This window comes from Pangasianodon hypophthalmus, chromosome 28 (genome assembly GCF_027358585.1).
Source record: "Pangasianodon hypophthalmus isolate fPanHyp1 chromosome 28, fPanHyp1.pri, whole genome shotgun sequence".
Lineage (NCBI taxonomy): Eukaryota > Metazoa > Chordata > Actinopteri > Siluriformes > Pangasiidae > Pangasianodon > Pangasianodon hypophthalmus.
In genome coordinates, this window is record NC_069737.1 from 11,839,850 (window position 1) to 11,867,314 (window position 27,465).

Below are 27,465 nucleotides of genomic sequence, written 5' to 3' on the forward strand. Positions count from 1 at the left end.
TCACACTCACAAACTCAGACTCACACACACACGCTCACACTCAGACTCACTATGATGTGATGAATCATGTTTTTTATTCTGCTACATTAATTAACACCAACACACATACAGTGCACCATGTTATAACAGTCTTATTACAATCCTGTTACATGTTGTTAACGTTTGTGGAACGTTCTCTGAAGGTTCCTCGGATGATAAATGCTTCTAGCGTTCTAAAGAGGTTCTAGTTTAAAGCTTTTCAGAAAGAGAAGCTCTCTGTAGAGGTTCTGTTTATCAGCTGACCAGCCTGACTTCAGGCAATTCATCAATCAGTGTGTGTGGCTGTGTGTGACATGTGAAAGTGTTTTTCTCTCTCTCTCGCTCTCTCTCGCTCTCTCTTTCCGTGTGTGTGTGTGTGTGTGTGTGTGTGTGTGTGTGTGTGTGTGCATGTGTGCATTTTAGTTCGTGAACCTGTATGCAACAGAATTTTACATTTTAGTGCCCTGATGGGAAAAAGTTTCTGTTAAAAACATCTAGCCTGCTAAAGTGCTGTTATATAACATACACACACACACACACACACACACACACACACGCACATGCTCTTCTCTTTTAGTCACATTTGCACACATCAGTTAAGTTTAATGTGAGTTTAGTTCTGAAAAAAGAGCAACAACAGAATATCTGTCTGTCTATCCATCCATCTGTCTGTCCATCCGTCTATCTATCTATCTATCTATCTATCTATCTATCTATCTGTCCCTCAGTCCATCCCTCTGTCCATCCATCCATCCATCGTCTGTCTGTCTGTCTGTCTCTCTGTCTGCCCCACCTGTCTGTCTATCTATCCATCCATCCATCCATCCATCATCTGTCTGTCTGTTTTTCCATCTGTCCATGCGTCTGTCTATCTATCTATCTATCTATCTATCTATCTATCTATCTATCTATCTATCTATCTATCTGTCTGTCTGTCTATATGTCTGCCCAACCTATCTATCTATCTATCTATCTATCTATCCCTCCGTCCATCCATCCATCCATCCATCATCTGTCTGTCTGTCTATTTTTCCATCTGTCCATGCGTCTATCTATCTATCTATCTATCTATCTATCTATCTATCTATCTATCTATCTATCTATCTGTCTGTCTGTCTGTCTGTCTATATGTCTGTCTATATGTCTGCCCAACCTATCTATCTATTTATCTATCTATCTATCTATCTATCTATCTATCTATCTATCTATCTATCTATCTATCTATCTGTCTGTCTGTCTGTCTGTCTATATGTCTGCCCAACCTATCTATCCATCTGTCCATGCACTTATCTATCTATCTATCTATCTATCTATCTATCTGTCTGTCTATCTAGCTCAACCCCCACAGATTCAGTATATTAGCCTTTAGCTCATACTGTGACATGCTATAGCCTTTTGGTGATCCATGTGATATATGAGTGTAATGCACAGACTCAATTAAACTGATTGATACAGAGAGTAGAGACAGAGCAGCAGGTGTGTGTGTGTGTGTGTGTGTGTGTGCGTGGCTCTGTGAGAGAGTGAGTATCTCAGTGTGATGTGGTTTCCCTCATGCATGTGGCTGGAGGTTCGAGCATGTTTCTGTGCTTGTGTGGCTGAGCAGTAATTAGCTGCAGGTACAAAAAGAGCTTTAGCTGGAAGATGGAATGAAATATTTAAATTGTGATTCTGAATGATTCTCCACCAATTGCTCTGATAAATATTATAATTACACTGCTGTATTATTTATCACTAACTGATAGTGGTAATTTTACTTAATTAGGGCACATTTCTTTCTGGCTGTATCTTATTAGTGTGTGTGTGTGTGTGTGTGTGTGTGTGTGTGTGTGTGCGCAAAAATACAAGAACATGCACTGTTATTAATTTGTTACTTTTTGTGTTTCAGCTCCAAAAGAGAGAGCGCTCGTGCCGATTCTTCATTCAGGTATCTCCTGCTTTTATTTCTGACTGTTCGTGTGTGTGTGTGTGTGTGTGTGTGTGTGTGTGTGTGTGCATATGTGTGTGTATGCTACAGAGCTTCTTTTTAATACATTTGTATGAGTAGAGTATGTTTTTCCTTCTGAGAAAGCACTGATGATGTCAGCACTGGTCAGCAATGTCACATCAGGAGACTGTAGTCTCTCTCTCTCTCTCTCTCTCTCTCTCACACACACACACACACATCAAAAGTGAGCAAAGCAGAATGGCAGTAAGGCATGACAGTAGCAGATGGAGAAAAAAGAAACAGAAGAGTGGATTTGTAAGCGAGGCTGTCTGGGGCCGCTCATACAGCCTACAGAAATCTTTACACTTTACTGACTGACTGATTAAAGCACTAAGCGTATTGAGTCTGCTGCTTAAGTTCAAAGGATACATCAATAGATAGAAAAAGGTCACTATATTTAGACTTTTTCTTGAGTAGCACTTTCAGGGCATTCTACTGGGAAAAAAAACTGGTAGAGTGAAGGCTAACATGTGATTCTTGCTCATGTTGCATCACAGGGCAGCGGAACACATTTGGAGGAAAGCGCTATCAGCCCTCTTCCGCATACATGAGCTCACACACAGCCATGATTGGCTACTATTGCTGTGATTGACAGGGCTAAGAGACTATGCCGTCCCTCCCACCCTTTAGAGCACTTTTGTTCCCTTAGATCCAGGCGACAGATAGTGTGGCATCGTCAACATAGTAAACAAGATGTAATATAGTACAAAATCAAAAGCATACAAAATAGTATGTTTTAATTCCTTTCCTTAATTTTCTTATGATGAAGGAGAAGCCTTTATTTGTCACATTGAAATTGCACAGTGAAATTCTTTTCTTCACATATCCCAGGTTGTTAGGAAGCTGGGGGTCAGATCGCAGGGTCAGCCATGATACAGCACCCCTGGAGTAGAAAAGGATAAGGGTCTTGCTCAAGGGCCCAAGAGTGGCAGCCTGGCTTGAACCTCTGACCTTCTGATCAGGAACCCAGAGGCATAACTGTTGAGCCGCTACTGCCCTAGATGGAAAAGTGCCCCGTATGTAATGTGTAGAGCTCTATGGGGTTATTGTTGTAAATGTGAAAGTGAAGTTTGCTGGTAAAACACTTGCTTGTTGCCAGTTTGCTTGAGCCGAAGCCAGTTTTCTGGTCAGAAATGGGTGTGTCTGCGCTGACGTCGGTGAAACAGAGCAGTAGGATCTTCAAGCCCAGTTTGTTCCAGAGTTGTGCTAACGTTAGGCCCTTTTTTCAGTTTAGCCAAATGACATTTTCCTGACGCAGTCCCATTTCTTTCAACTCGGTTCACTCTCGATGTCCCCCAAGCTCAACCAAACACCAGCTAAATCCAACGGACTTCATTACTGTCACACACAAAAATGCCGCCAAGAAAGCTAAAAAAAACAAAAACACACATTTGTTCACATGAAATTCCGTCAGGGAATTGTTACAGTTATTTCCATTCCTGAAATACAGACGCAAAACCGGTATGTGAAATCAATCATACAGTATGTCATGAAGAAAATGAGCAGCACATATAATCACTACTCTTACTATATATTCATATAAACCCAACCCCTTTTTTACAATATATATACATATCTGTATATCTCTATCTATCTATCTATCTATCTATCTATTTATATCTATATCTATATATATATACACACAAAATGACTTTCAAAAATATGGCCATATCTGTATATCTATATCTATCCATCTATATGCAGTGGATATAACAAGTCTACACACCCCTGTTAAAATGCCAGGCGTCTGTGATGTAAAAAAAAATGAGACCAAGATAAATCATTTCAGAAATTTTCCCACCTTTAATGTGACCTATAACCTGTACAACTCAATTGAAAAACAAACTGAAATCTTTTAGGTTGGGCGAGTAAAGATAAAAAACCAAAATAATGTGGTTGCATAAGTGTGTGCACACCCTTAAACTAATACTTTGTTGAAGCACCTTTTGATTTTATTACAGCACTCAGTCTTTTTGGGTTTGAGTCTGTCAGCATGGCACATCTTGACTTGGCAATATTCGCCCACTGTTCAGTGCAAAAACGCTCCAAATCTGTCAGATTGCGAGGGCATCTCCTGTGCACGGCCCTCTTCAGATCACTCCACAGAGTTTCAATCTGATTCAGGTCTGGGCTCTGGCTGGGCCATTCCAAAACTTTAATCTTCTTCTGGTGAAGCCATTCTTTTGTTGATTTGAATTTATGCTTTGGGTCATTGTTCTTCTTCATCTTCAGCTTTCTAGCAGAAGCCTGAAGGTTTTGTGCCAGTATTGACTGGTATTTGGAACTGTTCATAATTTCCTCCACCTTGACTAAGGCCCCAATTCCAGCTGAAGAAAAACAGCCCCAAAGCACGATGCTGCCACCACCATGCTTCACTGTGGGTGTTCTGGTGATCTTCAGTGTTCTTTTTGCGCCAAACATACTTTTTGGAATTACGGCCAAAAAGTTCAACCTTGGTTTCATCAGACCATAACACATTTTCCCACATGCTTTTGGGAGACTTCAAATGTGTTTTTGCAAAATTTAGCCGGGCTTGGATGTTTTTCTTTGTAAGAAAAGGCTTCCGTCTTGCCATCCTACCCCATAGCCCAGACATATGAAGAATACGGGAGATTATTGTCACATGTACTACACAGCCAGTACTTGTCAGAAATTCCTGCAGCTCCTTTAATGTTGCTGTAGGCCTCTTGGCAGCCTCCCTGACCAGTTTTCTTCTCGTCTTTTCATCAATTTTGGAGGGACGTCCAGTTCTTGGTTACGTCGTTGTTACGCTACATTTTCTCCACTTGATGATGATGGTCTTCACTGTGTTCCATGGTATATCTAATGCCTTGGAAATTCTTTTGTACTCTTCTCCTGACTGATACCTTTTAATAATCTGATCCCTCTGATGCTGTGGAAGCTCTCTGTGGACCATGGCTTTTGCTGTAAGATGCGACTAAGAAAATGTCAGGAAAAGCCTACTAGAACAGCTGAACTTTATTTGGGGTTAATCAGAGGCACTTTAAATGATGGCAGGTGTGTACTGACTCCTATTTAACATGAGTTTGAATGTGATTGCTTAATTCTGAACACAGCCACATCCCCAGTTATAAGAGGGTGTGCACACTTATGCAGCCACATTATTTTGTTTTTTTTATCTTTACTCGCCCAACCTAAAAGATTTCAGTTTGTTTTTCAATTGAGTTGTACAGGTTATAGGTCACAATTATCTTGGTCTCATTTTTTTACATCACCAGAAACCTGGCATTTTAACAGGGTTGTGTAGACTTGTTATATCCACTGTGTATATATATATATATATATATATATATATATATATATATATATATATATATATATTTTCACACATATACATATACAACATTCTAAGTTTTCATCATAATATTATAGAAATATATAAGATTCCACCTAAAAATCACTGACTTTTGATTTGAGCTCTAAGAAATAAACCACTTACCGGTGATGCTGTTATGGGAAGATACGAGTGATACCACCTCGAAGGGGATTATTTTCCAATGACAGCACATCCCAAAGTGTTTTATTCCTTTTATACCACAGCAACTCGCCAGCAGTTATGAAGTTTTATTAATTAAAGAACAACATCTGGGACTTTTTGTCCATTTGTAGCTACATTTAATAATGAAACTGCTGTTTTCACTTAGCAGTTGTAATATGCTACTTCTCCAGGCTTTAACTCTGCAGTGATGCACTGATTCCTTCCATAGATTCTAAGTAAATTAAAAATAAAAGTGCCTTTCGAAATAGAATTTCAAAAAATAGATTTATTTTTGAAATATACAATTATATGAGTGACCATCATACCAGTCTCTGAGTTAGTTGTTACTACAGAAACGATAACGTATTATAATGAGTGCATTAATATAAACCCGTGATTTGCCTTATAGCCGGAACTACTTCCAGAGCCGCATCACGCCACGCCGCCATGTTTTATTCCTTACATAATAACACAGACAACATTCTAGAAATCCAGCAGTTTGAGCATTTCTCACATACAAATTCTCAGTGGTCACCGAACAATGCTGTGTGTGTGTGTGTGTGTGTGTGTGTGTGTGTGTGTGTGATTGTGGCCTGATGCAGTCTTTACGCTGGATTAGCCCCACAGCTTCAAAGCATTTCAGTTCTGCTCCATTTAGCAACCCTGTGGAAAGCACAGTGTGTGTGTGTGTGTGTGTGTGTGTGTGTGCGTGTGTGCGAGTGCACAGTTGTGTATCTGTCTGTCTTTGCAAGCTGCAGATAAGGGGGAGTGTTAGTGTAACAAGAGTTGTGTTTTGGGGTAAAACGCCTCGCTGTTATCTTTACTCGTATTTTTCTCACACACACACATACACACACACACACACACACAAGCACACACACACACGCAAAACTTGACACACTCAAGTCAGATGATTTTATAAACAAATATTACACTCTTGGATCCCAGTTTCTTTTTTTTTTCTACCTCACTCCGTTTCTTTTGTGGTCTATTGTGGTCTCAAATTGAATATAACTCACACACACATACACACACACACACACACACACACATGCAGTGCTACTGTAACTGGGGCAGAATGATTCAGCCAATAGCCACATTAGCCTGCAGCAACCAGACAGAAAAACGACAAAACATCCTTCTATTCGTCTGCCACAGAAAAGAGTGAGAAGGAGCTTATACAAAAAGAATGAATTATAGATGGAATAAAGAATAGATCAAATGTTCTCTGCAATGTTTTTGTAAGGACTCCTGATGCATCACTAGTCGATCTGTGGTCGATTGACAAAAATAATCTGATGTATAATAATAATGAGGATATATTATTGTAATCTCGTCGCTTAGTGCTTAGCATGTTTGCCTCACACCTCCAGGGTTGGGGGTTCGAATCCCTCCTCCACCCTGTGTATGCTTTGTAGGCTGATTGGCATTTCCAAATTGTCCGTAGTGTGTGTGTATGTGTGTGTGTGTGTGTGTGTGTGTGTGTGTGTGTGTGTGCAGTTGTGCCCTGTGATGGGTTGGCACCCAGGCCAGGGTGTCCCCCACCTTGTGACCCAAGTTCCCTGGGATAGTCTCTGTAACCCTGTGTAGGATAGACAGTAAGGAAAATGGATGGATGGATTTCAAATACACAAAATACAACAACTTCTAGTAGCTGAAAACTGAAAGTGTGTTTTCCTATTTTCTTTTACGCACACACTTCTACTACTAGCAGGTAGTTTGGCTGCAGTCTGATTAGCGCCTTCATATTGCTCAATGAGGTGTTCAAATGTGAGAGGACTGCATATTGTGCTGCACTGTACTGTATCTTGCTCAAAATAATCAAGCTTATTAATATGCATAGTAAAAAAAAAAAAAAAGTTCCTTCCAACAGACAGATGGCGGGATTTGAAAAAGAGTCGTGCGCCACAGCATTGAGGTGCTTTTGCGCCGTCAAGAAATATAGGAACCGGTTGGAGTGTGTTACGTTTAAGATATCAAATGGAAAATCTTTTCTTTTGGGAAAGCCAATAGAGAGTAGAGTTTCTCTCTTCAGTGGACTTTTTTCACACTACTGTGTTTATGAATGCGGAAGCGTAAGTAGAAGAGTTGCAAAACCTGTGGTGAGATAGTGGACAATGGCAGTAACCTTGAGGTTTTGTACTTTACTGTACTTAAGCTTTCACTCATTTCCCAGTGAAGTGCTTGTGAGAAAGAAATGGCTTTGTGCTATTCACCAGCATGAGGGCGAGCGTTTTAAGGTTTGAAGAGAAGATCCAACATTTCAAAGAATCTGACTACTTGAAAAGCACTGGCCGTAAATGCCTAAAACACAGGGCTGTACCCTCTCGATTTGAATGGATAGATCAAGCAAAATTTTTCTGAGAAATTCAGAAAAGCCAGCAGTGTGAGTAGGATGCGGCAGACCATGACTACGCAATTGCTCCTCCTCCAGATATGTGAGCTAACTAACAAAATATACAGTACGTATATATACGTTAAAAATACTATAAATTGAAAGTGTTCTTCATGCCCTGCACGTGCTCTGATTGTTCCTAATTTTTTGTCGCTAGCCAGTTTATTGGTGCTGTGTTCATCACCAACTGCACTAGGCAATCGACTTTATTGAACTAGCTAGCTAGTCAAGTGTAAAAATAAATGTAGCTAGCTATTTACTGCTTACCTTAATTGGGAATATATCATTAATGGTAATGTTATCACTTCAGCGTTTCATTACCTAAACAATGTCTAAGCGGAAACCGAAATGCTACTATTCATTACCCAGGAGTTGCGAGAAAGGTCTGTTAGAATATTTATACAGCATACACATATACCAAAATGGAATCTTTAAATGCAAATCTAAAATAATAGTCAATCAGTAAACATAATAATCTTTACAACGTTGCAGTTAACGTACTTCTAAACATAACTGGTGCATGAGCAGTGGAGCTCGCAGCACTGTTTAGAGCTAATTGGTTCAATACAATCCCCTCCGAAAGTACTGGAACGGCAAGACCAATTCTTTTTTTTTTTCTTTCCATTCACTGAAGACATTTGGATTTGAGATCAAAAGATAAATATGAGATGATAGATCAGAATTTCAGCTTTCATTCACACTTAAATGTGATATTTACATCTAGATGTGTTAAACAGTTTAGAACATGGCACCTTTTGTGTGAACCCACCCGTTTTTCAAGTGATCAAAAATATTGGAACATGTGACTGACGGGTGTTTCTTGTTGCCCAGGTGTGCCCTGTTAGTTTGATTTTTTTTTAAATAGTTAATAGCTCTGAATGTCTACTCTTGGTTTGAGCCCTGGGTTTCACCTGTGAAGACTGTATTTGTTATTAAAAAGGATAAACCAACATGAGGACCAGAGAGCTGTCTATGGGAGAAACGAAGAGGGTTTATTTAAATGAACACTTTTTTGTCTTTTTTTTTAATATTTATATCACTTATTTTTGTGTATACAGAACCAAGAGGCATATAAGACATCAATTTTGATTCCATGGGATTTTTTAGGATTAGTGAATATTTGATTTCGATTAATGAATATTTGATTTCGAGTTAGAGCCCTGGGTTTCACCTGTGAAGACTGTATTTGTAATGAATATTTGATTTCGAGTCTTTGTGTGGTGAAACAAGTAGAGACAATTAAAACTGAGTCAAGATTGTTTTTTAAAAAATATATTTAGGAAAAAAATGAATACATTTCATATTTTGAAAAGCACAAACAACATAAATAATAGGCTATTGTCTCATTTTTTTTCCATTTTCATTTCACAACAAAAAATGAATGAACACAAATGAAAATAAACAAACCTATAACCCTAATGTGACTTTCTGCTAATTTGTTGCCGCTAGTATAAGCTGGTTAACCAAACGACTAATTAAACAGGGTAACTGTGAATTTGTTAGGTAAGAAATTTCTAAGTTCTAATGCTAATTTCTACTAGTGACCCTATGCAATATCTGGTGTTATGTTATTGCCGAGCTAATGGTAATGTACTTTATCAGAGAGGTTTGATACATACATCAGCTGTAGCTCAAAATAGACTTTTATTTAGCATATTATTTATTTCAGCGTTACGATTTAATAGCCAATCTTTCAGTAGAGGTTTTTTTTTTTTCATAGAAAGTGCTCAGCTCAGATAGTTAGCGCTATTAGCATATATCAGCAGCATCATGTCAGTTAGCAGTTCATAGCCACATCACTTAGCTTTGTTGCCTGTGAAATTAAACCACTTCCTAATGGGAATTAGCCCTGTGGTTTCCATTAACCATTACAATCATTAAGATGCTAACGGGAAAAGGTTTTTTTTTTTTTCAACAGCGTTAAAAAATGAAGGTTTCTGTTTGGTTACAGTCGGATGATCCTTTTTTTTCCACAACAACCGTGTTTTTGTTTGCAATCACAAGAATTGTTGAAGCATGTGATTTCACTTCATGTGTCAGTGGCCAGGTATCACAACTGCTACAACAGCACAAGCACTGTAAACACGCTAACAAACAGGCAGCCTAGCATGAAAAGCTAACAAACAGAGAAGCACGAAGGGGTTTTGTGTTTGGGGTGCTGAAACACACATCACCAATATGCAAGCTATCCCAAATTTGTGGTATAAGAGGAATAAAACACTTTAGGACATGATGATATTGGAAAATAATCAACTTTGGGATGATAAAAGTAACACTGTCCCGTGTTGGGCCGCAACACATGAGCCCATCATTGATTATTTTCCTGTAACGGCGCACCCTGTCATGCTTTATTCCTTACAGGCAGAAACTTCTACATATGCACTGCCAGTCAAAAGTTGTTCATTTTTTTAAATTCCAGTTTAACCAATTAATTGAGGAAAGCTAAATCTTTGTGGAACTTATTAACTGCTCGCTCTTGGATCCTAATGTGATTCAGCCAGATGCTTCAAAACTCATCGGGGCATATCAAAAGTGCTGTAATTCCTACACCATTCACCCGATTTGGATGTAAATACCCTTAAAATAAAGTTGAAAGTCTGCTCTTTGAGATGATATACTTGAGGTGATATTTAATTTCATGTCCAATATACTGTGATAGACAGCTAAAAGGTCAGTCTCTAAATATTTATGGACTGACTGTATACAGTATGAATGATACGTGTAGATATATACCTAATCTATAGTTCAATTGCTATAAATTATTACAAAATATAAAATGTTAAAATTATGTTTAATTGAAAGTATCAAAAAAACAATACTTAGTACACTTAGTTTCACCTTTTTATTTAGTTGATTAGCTAATGATTATCGCATAGCTATTGAATTTATACTCAGGCCATGTAATAAAATCTACTAGACTGAGAATATATATATATATATATATATATATATATATATATATATATATATATATATATATATATATATACACACACACAGACACACAGACACACACACATTATATAGATTATGCAGATTTTGAAATTTTAAGCATAAGTCATAAAAAAGGTCTATGCTACACTTAAAATGCTTCTTCATATGATTATTTATTTATTTATTTATTTATTTTTTAAGCAACTACTGTTAAACACTTAACTTAAGGCTTTTCGTTGATTTCAACTTAATTTCTACTTAATACTTCCCGCATAACGTCATGCATATGTCTGCATCTTTACTATGGTATGGTATAGTTAGAGATAATTAGTTTTTTGTCCATAATTCACTTTATGATTGTAGGATTTAAAGAATAGCATATTTATGAGCTCTGCATCAATTACAGTTCATCTTTACGCATTCTGAGATGCTTTTCAGCTCACCACGGTTGTAAAGAGTGGTTATTTGAGTTACAGTAGCCTTCCTGTCAGCTCGAACCGATCTGATGTTTTTTTGTTTTTTTGCACGATTCTATATAAACTCTAGAGATTGTTGTGTGTGAAAATCCCAGGAGATTTCTGAAATACTCAAACCAGCCCATCTGGCGCCAGCAACCATGCCACAGTCAAAGGCACAGAGGCGTTTTTTCCCCATATGTTTGATATGAACATCACGTACCCGAAGCTCTTGACCTGTATGTGCATGATTTTATGCATTGTGCTGCTGCCACATGATTGGCTGATTCAGTAAATGGTACAGGTGTACAGGTGTACCAATATAGTGGCCAGTAAGTGTATATATGAATTTGTGCAAGAAGGCTGCTTATTTTTTTTTTTAAACATGATTATGCAGTAGCATACTGATTGTAATAGCAAGCATCATTTTAATAACCTGGAGGCTCTAAAATTTACTCGCATATCAAGGTTAGAGATTTTAATATCCCAAGCATATTATTGTCTCTCGTATTGTCTCTCGTATTTAAACGCTGTTGAGAAAGCACCTACTTTCCTTAATGTCCATTTATTAGTTTCAGGTATATTACGCAGTTTCGACCTGACATCATTGTAAAAGCTCTCACTCTTTCTTAAAGCGTGTGTGTGTGTTTTGTTTTTTTTTTTTTAAATAGAAAAAGTAATTTTATTTGGAAAAAAAAATTGAGTTAGGTGTAGGGCATTGTTTAGCTAGAGAAATACAGAAGTAAATGGAAATACTTAACAATGATAGTAATAGGGGTGTGTGTGTGTGTATGTGTGTGTGATCGCCTCTTCTCTCATTTTCACAGTGTCGCATTTTCCCTATGGAAGCTGCCTTTATTTTGACAAAATTGTATTTCAGCACAAAGATAGACACACGCCGTCAAGGTGTGTGTGCATGAGTGTGCATGTGTGTGTGTGTGCATGTGTGTGTGTGTGTGGGTTTGTGGAAGTGTGGGAGTATGGGTGTGTGTGGTGGCAGACAAAGAGAGAGCGAGGGAAAGTGAGAAAGATATTAATGTCTTGGCCAGACGGAGAAGATGTAAGTGCTTTATGGCGAGGCTAGGCATTATGGGAAATCCATCCTCATTGTGAAGTTCAGGCGCCAGATGGGTGACACCGTCTCCTCGGGCTGTCAAAACGAATTTCACTTATCGGGTACTGTTCTAAGTTTTTTTATATATAATATTTGCATATGCAAAAGGTAAAAATCCATTTCTAAGATGTTCTGCTTTCAGGTCCTGATTTACTAAAAGGATGCATATGTAATAAACACATTTAAACATGATAACATCCACAGAAAAAAGTGCAAGCTTGTTTACTGACAAGGTCTACAGAGAATTGTGTCTTTTACATGAGCAAATTAGCAAGTCTTGTCCATTCTGCATTTTCCCCTTAATGATTAGCTTGCAGTTTGTGGTGTTTCTACACTAAGCTTTCATATCATATCATATCATATCATATATATCATAAACCACTGTGGGTGAAAACTGTGTTGTGTTTTTTAAATAAGAAAATCATAACAACATGTAAACTATAAGCAGTGAAGCCTGGTCAGGATATTAGATGGGAGGCTACAATCGAACATCCATCAGTAGCTTGACAATGAAACTATTAGTGTTGAACAATGCATTGTATTACAACATCTCATCGATTGCATAATAAAAAATGATGTGGGGGAAAAGTATTATACACTCACTTACAGACAGATAGACAGCTGCATTTCTTTTATTTATAAGTATGTGAGGTCTGTAATTCCCAGCTGGGTTCATATCGTGTTTCCTCTGAATACCAGACATAGTAAACAGAAGCATTGTAACTCGTTTGTTCAAACAAACAACAACAAAAAAAACCACTAAATTTATGGTTCTGTTGTCTGTTATTTTGTGTAATTTGAACAGTGTGTACTTAGTCTATCTACTTTTAGTTTCTCCTCCAGAGGTATTACTATAGGTATTACTATAATATAGTATATGTTATATTATTATAGAGTAAATAATCCATCTTTTTGATGTTCATTAGATCCACAATTGTATTTCGTATGAACTTTCATTGACGTGACGCAGATGATGACTGTCCATGTCATGACTGTCACTGATAGGCTGCATTAAGCTACAGTCTGGGCTAGAAAGAAATCAGTCCCAGCCTCGCTTCTTCATATATCTCTGTGTAGTTTTCTTACGACCACTGGTGGTGCTGTTGCAACCAATAATCTGATATTGAGGCCAAACATGAAACCTTCTATATGGGGGCAGTCGTGGCCTATATATACATATATGAAGAAGCAAGACTGGGGCTGATTTCTTTCTAGCCCAGACTGTAGATTTATGCAGAACAGTCATAACAGTGGCCTAATGGTTAGAGGCTCGGACTTGCAACCCGAAGGTGAACCTGAAGGTCGTGGGTTTGAGTCTCAGGTCCGGCAGGGATTGTAGGTGGGGGGAGTGAATGACCAACGCTCTCTCCCACCTTCAATACCACGACTGAGGTGAGACCCTTGAGCAAGGCACCGAACTCCCAAACTGCTCCCTGGGCACTGCAGCAAAAAAAGGCTGCCCACTGCTCTGGGTGTGTGTTCACTACTGCGTGTGTGCACTTGGCTGGGTTAAATTCCGAGTATGGGTCACCATACTTGGCCACAAGTCACTTCACTTCACTTATATTGATGTCTTATTATCTTTGAACTATAGTGTTTTCGATTTATTTTAATTGCCTTATCCAGCACACAATTAGATCCCAAATGGCTCTCTAATTACTGTATCTGGTCATCATATAGAGTAAAACAGAACAGCATTGTAAGCAGTAGTTTAGGTTCTGAGTTTAGCAGAGTTTGGCGGTTGCCCTGCCCAAAGGTACCTGATTCATCTACCCTATTCATTAGATTTTATAGGTGTGTTAGAGCAAATAAATCACCACACTGTGCAGGATTCCAGCCCTGGAACTGTACATAACGCACTATGTGTCTAATAGACCTCCATTTGAGATTCAGCCACAGAAAAAGTGACTCATGTTTAATTATAAATTCGATAAATAGGTTTTTCCAACATCAAGCCACACAATTAGGCTAAAAGAAGTATCGAAAACGTGTTTCTATAGACTTTCATTAGTAAATAATGCTTGAAAAAGGGAAGTCAGAAGCTCAGAATTGGATCATTTTTTTCGACCTCTGTGCATTCAAGGTACAAATTGTGAAAAAAAAAAAAAAAAAACATGGACGCCTCCATGTTTGTCTTTTGTTACCAACAAGCTAGCCAGCCAGCTGTGATGAGTGTATATTTACCTCCTCAAAACAACGAACTGTTAATCAGTGTTATAGTTTCAACAAGCGGATGTGTCTGTATGTTGACTGAGCTAAAGCAGATACTAGTTTATACAGCATAGCTCATTTAAAGATAAGAGGTGGACTCTGTTTACTGTTCATGCGGCAATCAGCCATGTTGATTTGATGTCACTTGCTGAACTCGGGGTCGAGGAGACTGTCCCAAGTTTACAAGTATGAATTCTGTTTTTGCCTAGTTGAAGGAGGGAAACTCTGAGTTGAGAGTTTTAGTCGATTGCAGAATAAAAGTAAAGCACGCAGTGTTACACAATCCAAAATGTAATTATTTTCCAAATATGTAAATATGAGAATAGTATGCACACAATAAAATTTGTTCTGACAGCTCTAGTGTGTGTGTGTGTGTGTGTGTGTGTGTGTTTGTGTGTGTGTGTCACTTCTGTCTATATATGTCTCTGTTTCTTTACTCGTCTCTAGGGCACTGAAGCAGCCTCTTGTTTCATCTCCCTCTCTCACTCTGTATTTTCTCCCTCCTCCAGGCGATGGTGGAGACGGTGAATAACCTGCTGTGTGGGCGCGCTCAGCCTGCATGGAAGGCGCTGTCAGTGATGGATCAGCTGCGCTGTGCCACCATGCTGCTGGACACAGTGGAGACGGCTGCCTTCATGCTCGCCGACAACCTGCTCAAGACCGACACCATCCAGGAGAACACCGACAACATCCGTATGTCTATATCACCACACACACACACACACACAGGCTTACACCACAGCTAGAGAAAAGACTTGTTTCTAACTGGCTGGTAGGTTTAAGGCATTAAATCCAACTGTGCTCAATTCTGTAATCTGATTGGTCAGAAGGTGTTGATTAATTTCCTATAACAGCAGCTATAGCTGGCAATAATTAATAATGACAGATCAGTAGTTTTATATTAATACACATTCATGTTAAGTGTAGTAGACAGACCGCATGTCTGTTCAGCAGGATCTGAGTCTCGACTATTTGTGACCCATATGTCCCAGATGAGTCCAAATCCAAAACATTTACACACTTAAAAAAAAAAAAAGTTTCGCTCCTGTGTAATGAAGAGTGGGTGTTAAGATGAACAAGTGTGAATTCTGACGTGAAGGCCAACTAACATTGAGGTGCTCTGGGGTTCTGAAAGGAAGAAAATGCCAACACACACAAAAACACACACCCACACAGAGTGCTTGGATGTTTGCCATTATCACACGTCCACCATAAACACTGTTGCAGATTGGGTGGCTAACCTTCCGACCTGTAAATCCATTAGTGTGTTGACAGTAAAAGAACTCTACATTTACAGAAGTGGATACCTCGGGTCTAGGTTTGTGGATACACACTGTAACAGAATCTGTCGCACATAAACACCTGCTTACACTTTCAACCCTGATGTTCTGTATGGGTCAAAGTGACACATTTTAATTAATTACCTAATTATTTAATGACTGACTTAATGATATTTTTTAACCAAAAAACCTTCACCTGCTCAGTGCATGTTATAAAGATGACATTATAAATTATCCTGTCAGATCATTGTGACCTCAGAGTACCTAGGTGAGGTATAAATTTCTCATTTTTGTCAAAACGAACCACGATTTTAGGCTAATCAAATGGGCAGTGGCCTTAGAAAACCATTCAGATGGCCAGATTTAGTAGTTCTGAAATCTACAGACTTTCCTGAGCTAAAGTGTTTCTATTTTACATGTATTTCAACCTGAAGCATAGTTCTGTCATTTTAAAGCCCTTCAAAAGTGAAAAAGAAGAATCACTTTGAAAGATTTCCTTCCAATTCCACTGAAAAACTCTCATTAGCTCTACATTTATAACCTGATCTACTTACGGGGAAAAAAACAACAACATTACTGCCAAACTTTGAAAGACTTATAAGTTTACAATGGGAAATGAGTTATCACATTGAATTGGCAGGTGAGCAAATCTGGGGAAAGATTAAAAAAAAAAAAAAAAAGTTACAGCCAGTTCTGTTCTTTTGGTCAAATTTCTCGATATTAATAATTTTTATTAGCGTTTTTACATTTATGTTTATTGCATTTAGAAGACACCTTTATTTAGAGTGTCTTACAGAAATGCATTGTAGTCTCCATCAGGAACACCCCCATGCTAGTTCAATAGGTCATGGTTTGAGAATAGCATCAATCTAAAACCCTGTTAGAGAGAGGTTATATCAAGAAAAGAAAGTATGGAACCTTTATGGAATTTTTTTTTTAAATTAAATAAGTGCTAATTTGAAAAAGACCAATTTGTCACTTGACAATTCCCAATACGCTCGGAGGAAAGCGCTATCTGCCCTCTTCCACATACATGAGCTCACAGATGCCCATGAAGTGAAGTGAAGTGACGTGTAGCCAAGTATGGTGACCCATACTCGGAATTTGCGCTCTGCATTTAACCCATCCAAGTACGCACACACACACACACACACACCCGGCAGCCTTTCTTTGCTGCGGTACCCCTGGAGCAGTTGGGGGTTCGGTGCCTTGCTCAAGGGTCTCACCTCAGTCGTGGTATTGAGGGTGGAAGAGAGCGCTGGTCATTCACTCCCCCCACCTACAATCCCTCGACTCGAACCCGCGACCCACAACCTTCGGGTTACAAGTCCGACTCTCTAACCTTCAGGTTACAAGTCTGACTCTCTAACCATTAGGCCACGACTGCCCCCAAGTTGGCTAGTATCACTGTGATTGACAGGGGAGAGAGAGCATGCTGTCCCGCCCACCTTGGCACCCAGCCATGTATGGCTTGTAACATTGTCAGGATTCGACAGATACTATCTGTCAAAATGTCAATGATGCTCTCGTGCCATCACGTCACCAACATTTTGACAGATAGTATCTGATTACAGACTGACCTGATTACAAACTGGTGTCTGATTACAGACTGACAGGCTTAACACGTAACTACGTGCGAACTTAATCACAGTTAGCTAGACTGACAGACTGGCATGCGTGTACTGCTACGTTTGTTAATCTTCGCACAACATGCTGACTCCAAGGCGAGGTTAGAAAGAAAATAAATAAAAACATTTCCATGATGTCAGAGTTTGTTTACTGGTATAATTACGAATAATTGAGTGGAAGGAAGTTACACTGAGTATTTAAAAAAAAACGTATTGTTTTCGTGAGAGTGGGACGTTTATTGCGAAGTAGTGAACAGACCATGAAATTGAAAATTATTTCAAACGAGGATGACCGAAGTAAATTCTCACACACACACACACACACACACACACACACATACACACAAATGAGATTCATGGAGTAGGGGGGAAAAAGAGAATGCAATAAGTGAGTCTGAGACACAAAGGGAAGGATAGTGAGACAGGCAGTGCAACACAAGCATATTAGGGAGAAAGAGAGTCAGAGAGCGAGAGAGACGGAGGACATGAGAAACGGATGTATGGCGCAGAGCCAGAAAACACAGCAAGGACGAGCCTGCTGAGCGGATCAAGCACAAAGAAAGCATTTTAGACAACTATGAATCGAGTTCTGGATCGGGGAGGGGCACGCAGATAGAGAAATAGAGGATGAAAGGTGAGGAATGAGAGAGAATGAGCTGAAACGAGAGAGGCTGTGGTGTTGAGGGAGGCCCGAAATTTATTATCCCTGGCAAACAATTTAGCCGCCATTCTGGAACTCAAGGCCAGTCCATGTGCATCTCGTTAGAAAGAACAAACTCTCAAAGGGATTGGCCTCTAGCCTCACTCTCCTCTCCTCTCCTCTCCACTTCCCTCCATCTTTTCTTTTCTCTTTACTGTATTTTGTCCTTTTAAAGTATAGAAATGTCAAAAGTGTTCACCTGAAATGTGTTTATTCGCTACATATACTGATGTAAATACACCGATCGTAAATATACACCACATTTAATAATTCCTTAGGCTTTTTAGATTAGATTTTTCTTTCCGATTATTCATCATCATTGTCTTTTCGCATATAAATGCTCGAGACAGGAAGAAAAGAATAATTTTTCTGGGTTTGATCTCACTTCGTAATTCCCAAACTGTACCCGAAAGCTAGGCGTAATCTTGCATCCCAAATCTCTCTCGATGATCAGTTTATTCAAATGAACCTCGTCTTTGCTTCTCTCTTTCCTACATCGCTTCAGGCTGCTTCCTTTAAATCTGGATGAACAAAGAAAAGCATTCAGACGAACGCTGCACAGTGTTGTGTTTTTTTTTTTTTTTTTTTTCGGTTCGCAGAATGCAGATATATTGTCTTACTCAGAGACGCTCTAAATATAAATACAATCTCTTTTACGCAGGATAAAAAGCAATAGGCAGAGCAATAAGATCAAAACAACTTTTATGTTCGGTATAAAGACCACTTGTACATTAATCTCATTTGGGGTGTGTGTGTGTGTGTGTGTGTGTCTGTGTCTGTGTCTGTGTGTGTGTGTGTGTGTGGCGAGAGTGGGTGGGTAAGTGTTACGCTTCATGTACAGAGCGTTTGTAAAGACTGGATCCAGCTAATTAGGTTAGACACAGTGTGAGTTTGCCTGCTGCCGTAGTGTGTGTGCGTGTGTGCGTGTGTGTGTGTGTGTGTGTGTTTTGAAGGGACTCTATCTGCAATAAAGAGCTAGAAGTGGTTTTATATAACTATTTTCTATATAACTGTTTATAAATCTCTCTCTCTCTCTCTCTCTCTCTCTCTCTCTCACACACACACACACACACTCACACATACTCCTCTGTGCATTACTCTTGGGGTATGTGAGTTTGTTGCTTTAGGCGCAGTATATGCCTCTTTGTGTGTGTGTGTGTGTGTGTGTGTGATGAGTGTGTGTGTATGTGTGTGTGAGATGATTTACTCTGTGCCACAAAATTTCTCCTCACTCATTACAGTGTATTAATGGTTCAGCAGTCAAGAATAGCTCAAATAAGACTAATCAGTGTCTGAAACTCATGAAGTATGTGTGTGTGTGTGTGTGTGTGTGAGAGAGAGAGAGAGAGAGAGAGAGAGAGAGAGAGAAAGAGAGAGAGAGATATTTTCACCTTTTCTTGCTGGAAATCAATACTGTTCTAAAATCCAAAACAGATCTGGGACCGTTTAAAAATTCAAGCTCACCAAAAACCTGTCAAAAATGCAGCTAAGAAGATGATAAATCAGTCAATGTGTGTGTGTGTGTGTGTGTGTGTGTTGTCTTGCTTTTTGATCTTCAGTTTAAAATCTTACCCGAAAGCTAATCACCGTGCGAAAATCTCTGCTGATCAGTTTATTAAAATGAGCTGCTTCTTTCTCTCTCTCTCTCTCTCTCTCTCTTTATGTCTCTCATTGCTTCTTCAGCTTCCTCCATTAAATAAATCTGTAGGAAAAAAAGGTACATTTGCAGTAGAAGTGTTTATTGTATTTTCTATCAGGGAATCATGTCTGTTCTAAGGATTCACTGTTGATTCAGATGCAGAAATACCCTTGATTTATTTCTATTTTTTTGTACGTTATATATATGGTTGTAAATATCTACAGATCTGACATACATCAGCAGGTAATCCATTTACTGTACGTGAATCGTCTTCGGAGTTTTGAGTTCCGCAAAAGTAGTGAGAAACATCAGACCTCAGACTTATTCACTATTCGGAGTGTTATGCGAAAGTTACACGTACTGGATGGAGGTTGGGTGAAACAGAAGCGTCCCTCGGTTACGCAAGATTCTCACCCAAGCCCATATTTCTCATGAGATATCAGCTTGAATGAAGTATTAATATTAAGTATTAAGTATAAGTCCAGCATCACTGTCTGACAGTTTGATGTAACCACAATATTTCACCCTGAAATTTAAGTTTTAGACTGTAAATACACTAAAAAAAATAGGAAATGCTATTTGAGGCCAATATTAAATGCATAAATGACATAACTGACCCTATTTATTAACAGAATCATCCCTTTAACTTGTCTCTTGCTTGTATGTTACGGTGTATTACATTGACAGCAAAGAAAAAAAATACTATTTCTTTTTTTAGTACACATTTTCTATCCGTAATTTTTTTTTTTTTGCTTTAAAGGCAAGTGCTTGTGTTTAAAAGCTTGTACTTATTCAACTACACAGCAAAAAAATGTCTTAACAAGTGAACATATCTTGAATATAGTCAGGTTTATTTAAAAAAAACAAGCCTGTTTTCTTTTTTTTCTTTTTGTTCTTACATTTTTTACTCATTTACGCTTTAAATAGTTCTATTTTTTTATTTAAATTGTTCTCTTGGCAGATCATGTGACTACTTTCAAGTATTTATTTCTAGAAAGAAGCAAAATGAGTAAAAGTATCTAAACAAACAGGCAGGTTCATTTTTAATAATGTGTGATAACCTTATGATAAGAATTGCCCATATTCAAGATATTTTAACTTATATATAGATATAATATTTTTTTGCGTATTGTGAATGGGCCATCAAGAAAACTGACTTAAGCGGGTGCGAAACCTGACTCGGAAGTTGACAACTCTGAAATATTCTCAACAGAGCAATGACAGTGACATGGTAGTGGCATGTTAGTGTGTGTGTAAGACACAGGAGCATTTCTGGGGCTATGTTTAAAACTGTTTTGTGTGCTTAGTGGTATGATATATGATGTAACTTCATGGCAAAAAAATGATAGTGATGAAAAATAATGATAGAGTTGAAGCGAATATATCTTGAATCAATGGAAGGTTATGTAATATTTCTTATGGTGAGATTATTTTATAACAAATATAAGACCATTACACCTGTTTCTAGAAATTTCAAGCTTAAAATTGTCTTTTTCTATTGGCAGATCATTTTCCTCGAAATACTATAAATGCTTGAAATAAGCAAAACGATCTGCTAATAGAATATGACAAGCAAGCTTGAAATAAGTAAAAATGTTTAGAAATAAGAGGCTTAAAAATCTTATGTTTGTTTAAAAATAATCTAATTAAGAGAAATGTTGGTTGAATCTTTACTCGCTAGGATATTTTTGATGGAGCGAATGATTGTAGATGAATACAAAGCTTATCTTTCATTTGTGCAATAGTTCGCATCTGGTCATGAGTTAATACCACTGTATGATTTTGTGTGTGTGTGTGTGTGTGTGTGTGTGTGTGGGAACTGCAGAGCTGGAGGTAGCACGGCTCAGTACTGACATGATGCAGACTGATCTGAAGTTCCCTCAGTCTGAAGCTTCGGGAAACTTCATCCAAATTCCAGTAAAAACTCTGAAACAACAAGGACGCAACGGTATTCCACCTGCTCTCTCTCTTCTCTCTCTCACTCTCTCTCTCTCTCTCTCTCCCTGTGTTCCTCTTTTATATTTATTACACTTTTCATGATATTCATGCTTTTTTGCCATATCTCCTTATTAATTCTAGAGTAAAAAAAATCCATTGATTACACTAAAACTTTTTGGTTTCTGTGTTTTAAAATTTCAAAATAGCATATATGTGCAAAACTTTAACAATTGAGTTTCTTCTTTTTTGACTCCACTTAATTCTACTCCATCTCTTCACTTTGATTGGCTATATGCTGAGTTTGACCACTCTGAAAGCGTCTACGTTTCCCTGGGAATCCCGGATGCTCCACCTTAAATCTGCACCTTAAATCCTTTAAACCTTAGCAAGGTCAAAACGAAGAAAAAACATTGGCAAAGTGTTGATAAATTTCTTAAATACACCACAGAAAGTGCTTTGGATATAATTATTAAATATTAAAAAATGAATCTTTGGTTAAACTAAAAAAAAAATGTGTCAGCTTGTTGCAAATTTTTATTTTTTACTTTTTTATTTAGCGTTTCTCAACTGTTTTTATATATTGTAACACACTATATTTTCAGTTGAGCAAAAATAAAACAATTTTTCACTCTACTTTTGTCAGATTGTAAGCACCATAATTTTTACATACAATAATATCCTGAATCTGAGCTTAATTTCTGAATATAGTACCAGATACTGTTTTCAGGATCATGTGTAAAATATGAAACTGCACACAAATTCTCAAATAAAGCCTTTAACCCTGAACGATAAAGGTCTTAGGATGAGATGAGACGTGAGAGAATGTTTTACCAAAGCTGTTCTTATGTAATTTGATTTAATTTATCAATTTGATTTAACTTATAACTTATGCAATAAAGGAATAAAGTCGTTCTGTTTTCTTTCTTATATTTCCTACCACAGTTTATTCCCTCTGAAAAATGATTTCCATTTTTAAGGTACAAATTACACAGATTTAGAGCTTAATTTATAAACACCTTACAAAATTACATCTAGCCTAAATGTTTATTGACTGCCCCAACAATTGCCCTAAGGAGCTTAGCGCTGTGTGCCTGGCTGCTATTTGTTTTACTCATGCACTGCTTTTTCTAATGAACTCCATTGGTTTAGTTGGTTCAATTCTTCCAAATAAAAACAACATAGAAGATTTGTTAAAAAAGATTTCTTTTTAAATGGACACAAAACACAGACCAGTTGATTACAATCACAATGTTTACGCTAGTTGTTTAAGCTGTTACGTGCCACGAGTGGTCAGGTACAGCATGAATAAAATTTGACTGGTGAAGAAGTTAATTCATTTCAAAGGGGAAAGAAAGAGGAAAAGTAAAGTATGTGCTAGATTTTGCTTATTATACCAAACCAGGGCTTGGTAGCAAACTCGTTCTTTCTATTGTGTGTTCCTCAGGTGAGATCCGTATGGCTCTGGTTCTGTACAGGAATCTGGGTCAGTATTTGTCCACAGAGAATGCGAGTGTGCGGCTGGGAAGCGAAGCCGCTTATCCCAACTACTCACTCATCGTCAACTCGCCTGTAATAACAGCAGCCATAAACAAAGACAATAACAAAATCTACTTGTCCGAGCCTGTTCGCTTCGTTGTCAGCCACTTGCAGGTATCACACACACACACACACAGAGTCACACACATACTGCTTTAGTTGTGATCTTAGTGCTTCAAGATCAAATTGTATCCTTCCCTCATAGAAGTCAGAGTCGAACTTCAACCCGAACTGCTCGTTCTGGAGCTACTCAAAACGCACCATGACAGGCTACTGGTCTACGCAGGACTGCAGACTGGGTGACACAAACAGTACACACACCTCCTGCTCCTGCACACATCTCACCAACTTTGCCGTGCTCATGGCTCATGTGGAGGTCAAGGTGAGCATACACACATACACGTGTGTCTTATTATCTTTGTGAGGCTCTTCCCTTGATAAAATTATTAACACAGCTAATTAATGCTTTGCCAAACCTAAATCTAACCCTAACCTTTAACCTCAGTAACCAAAAAGAAATCCTTTTTGGTTCTTTAAGTGTTGTAAATAAAAGCTGCAGGTTTTTTGTTAAAAAAAAACATGTCCTAATGGGGACGGGCCAAATGTCGCCACAAGGACAAAACTGTCAGATATTCCTGTTCTTGTGGAGACATTTGGCCCCTACCAAGATATAAAAAAATGCCCACACACACACACACACACATGCTCTAATTGCCCATGAACTTCAATCTGACCATCTTGTCATTTGAGATGATATTTTATGGTCATTACCATTATTTCGTAAATATTTTCGAGCTTGTTATCATCTAAGCATCATAGTGTGGTTAATTTAAGCTTTTTAGCAGTTTTCATTCTTGCTAGAAAGGAAAATTTTGTTACATTAAAGGACAGCTTTGTTAATTTTGGATCTTACAACCTCACTCTAGCTGCAGCTGCAGCTGCAGTTAAACTGTACAACTAGGGATGTCCTGATGTGAAAAGTTCACTGTATGATAACCATATGACCAAACGATGTATAATCAGAGATCATAAAATTACTCAGTGATGACTAGGAAAGACTGGTTGACAGCCGTGAAAAGCATAGTGACCTCTGGAGAGACACTGACTGTTCTATGTCCTCTGTGAGGAGGAGTACCAAGCAAACTACAGACAATCTGATGGAGACATACCCCCAGGGGTGTCCGAGAGGGGGGGAGGGAGAATGGGCACTGCATCCAGATGGACCCAAGGGTAGCAGACCAAAGCAGCAAGCAAGTGATGCCCATGTGGCAAGATGTGCAAGAACAATCAGTGCTTAAAGACCCACCAGTCTAGGATGAAGTGTTTGGTGGGAGCAAGATCAACACAATGCACAGGTGTTCGACCTGGTGATTCGCACAAGGAGCTATGCCCCAAGTCACCCCACAATGCCTAGAACCTACAAATGTTGCAAATGGATTCCCCCAACAGCAAGACAGAGAGGAGGTGAATCAAGTGGCCAGGATCCCATAAGTCAGCACTGTGTAGCCAGGTTGACAGAGGCATAGACAACCAATTTTTGGGGGCAACAGTGAGGGCAGAAGTCAACAAGAATCTGCAAGCCATTGACAACAATTATAGTGAGCCTTGCGTCAGAAAGATTTGGAGAAGAGGAAGGAAAAGGAGCCAAGCCCCCTTACTTTAAGAACCAAAGAGAGATCCATAGCATCAGGCAGAAGTCCTTCACAGGAAGATCCTGTGAGTCATCTGGAGAAAGGGCAAAATTCCAGAGTAATGGAGATTTGCGGAAAGGACTGAGATCCCCAAGGAGGAGAACTTCAAACAGATCATCTCCGCATCATCTCCCCACTGAGTGTCGAAGCCAAGAATTTCTTCAGCATAGTTTCCAACCAGCTGTGCACATTCGTCTCCAACAACAACTTCATTGATACATCAGTCCAGAAGGGGACATCTCAGGAATGCCGGGGTGTTTGGAGCACTAAGGAGTAGTGGTGTCAAAAAATGAATAGGTGTACAAGTCCCAAGTCAGAGTTTATTCCAAGACAGAAGAAAAGCTAGCAGCAACATCAGACAGAGGATTTATTCTGAAGAAGTTCTAGAAAGTAGTTACAAAGAAGAGAAGAGATCTGTATTTTAGGACTATGTGGTTGGATTTACTCAGGAAGATGTTATTGGAACAAGGAGCCATGTATTATAAAGGCCTTGAAGTACTCACCATCCTTATCATCCTACCAGGCTCATGGTAGAACAACGAGAATGAGTTCATATAAGTTTGTAGCAAAAACAAGATAACTAATACCAAAATAAAGGTTTTTCACCATCTGACCCCAAATAGAGATCCATCAAATGGTAACACAACTCATCAAAGAGGCCAGAGAGAACAAGGCCAACTTGTCAGTGTTGTAGTTTGCAAATGCATATGGCTCTCTTCTATACAAGGAGGTACAGGCCATGCTGACAAAAAAAAACATGTCCCCAGGAGAACCTGAGACCTCATTGGTAATTATTATAACAACTTCAGGATGAGATTCTCCGCTTGAGCAGTTACATCAAGGTGGCATAAGACTTAAGTTGGGAAAATCACAGGGTACTCTGTGATCCTGTTTTTGCTGACCATGAATATGTTCATCAAATCTGCTCAGCTAGAGTGCCCAAGATTAAATCTGCCAAACATCTGCAGGAATCTTGGCCTGCTCAAGGGACTGGGACCTTTTGGTAAACCTGAAAGAAGCAGCTCAAGTTCCCACCACACATTGTCTTCACCACCTTGAGACCAGACCTCCTTCTCGTATCTGAATCCACCAGGCAAGTTGTCATGCTGGAGCGAGCTAACAGTCCCTCGGGAAATTCGCTTGGATGAGGCCATTGAACTGAAACTCATCAAGTATGAGAGGCTGGTCAGCAAGTACGGGCAAGTCAGCGGGAGAGAAGGTGCTACTTGATTGAAGTTGGTTGCAGAGGATACGAAGCATGATCTCTTTCCAGAGCTTTCACTACATTGGGCATCGAAGGGCAAAGGAGGAAAAGAGCCATCCACGATACCACAAATGCAGCAGAGGTAGCCTCTAGATGGCTGTGGGTTAAAACGGGAGAACCATGAGGCAAAGTAGTTTTTAGCCATCTGGACACAAGCTGAGATCTGCTCAGCCTCAGCTGGGTCACCTGGAGGATCAACTCCTTGAGTTGTCTGATATTAAAAAGTCACATTATGGCTGAAATATATGATTTTAAAGAAATTTGGTGATGAAATATTTGAAAATGTAGTGGGTAGAGTTTTTCTTTTGTAATGAGATATAGTGAGTAAATGTCAGAAGAATTAGATGAAAGGAAAGCTCAAGTATAGTGCAGATACTTAAAAATAGACCTAAGTATTGTAAGTCAGTAATTGTACATTAATGTATTCTGATTTCACCTAAAATTATTGTTAATTATTATTATTTACGTTTTAAACAAAAACAACAAAAAGGTGAAAAAAAAAAACAACGAAAAGAATCTCATCTACAGTAATTTAAAAAAAGATGCACCGTGCAACAAGACAAAATACATCTACTACAGTTTCACAGAATAGTTTGATCTATTGTTCCTATTAGATTCGCACAGCCATTTTAATTAGCAAACCGACTCTTGCTTTTTGAGAAAACTGCATGTCTCTTACAAAAAAAAAAAAAAAAATTAAGACGCAGCAATGCACCATCTGCTCCTGCCATCAGGCCAGTCAGTCTAATGGAGTTAAAAATTAGGATTGTCTTAAATTTCAAGGGACACGGAATACATATAAATAACATTGTTGGTAGCGTCATCCTGAGATAACAGTATAAATATTTTGAGTTCCTTATCACATTACACTGGTATACCAATATATTTTCACAAATTAAACACAATAGCATTCTATTAAGAACAGTTCAGGTATTTGTAGTTATTGGACGAGGCATGCTGTTATAGGAAAAGAATCAGTGATGGGGTGATGTGATGCCAACCCTAAGTAAAGTATTTTCCTATAATGTTGTTTCTTGGTAACATGCCAAGTTGCATTTTTGGAGAAAGAGTAAAGAGAGGCTGGTGATGGCACTACTGTTTATAGCTGTTGTAATATAAGTGATAACAGGAATTAACTTGTTCCATGGACATTCTATGACATTAAACCTAACTATTATA

The 27,465-nt window shown here is 38.6% G+C and overlaps 1 protein-coding gene across 4 annotated transcripts in view; it reads left to right on the top strand.

Annotated features, from left to right (window-relative positions):
• adgrl3.1 (adhesion G protein-coupled receptor L3.1) overlaps positions 1 to 27,465 on the top strand; it is a 176,866-nt gene that overhangs the window by 111,706 nt on the left and 37,695 nt on the right. For all 4 annotated transcript variants that reach the window (XM_026943023.3, XM_026943024.3, XM_026943025.3 and 1 more), the window contains exons 10-14: positions 1,904 to 1,942; positions 15,120 to 15,303; positions 21,683 to 21,805; positions 23,240 to 23,445; positions 23,537 to 23,713. In XM_026943023.3, the coding sequence (XP_026798824.3) occupies positions 1,904 to 1,942; positions 15,120 to 15,303; positions 21,683 to 21,805; positions 23,240 to 23,445; positions 23,537 to 23,713 (729 nt within the window). The remainder of the gene's footprint in view (positions 1 to 1,903; positions 1,943 to 15,119; positions 15,304 to 21,682; positions 21,806 to 23,239; positions 23,446 to 23,536; positions 23,714 to 27,465) is intronic.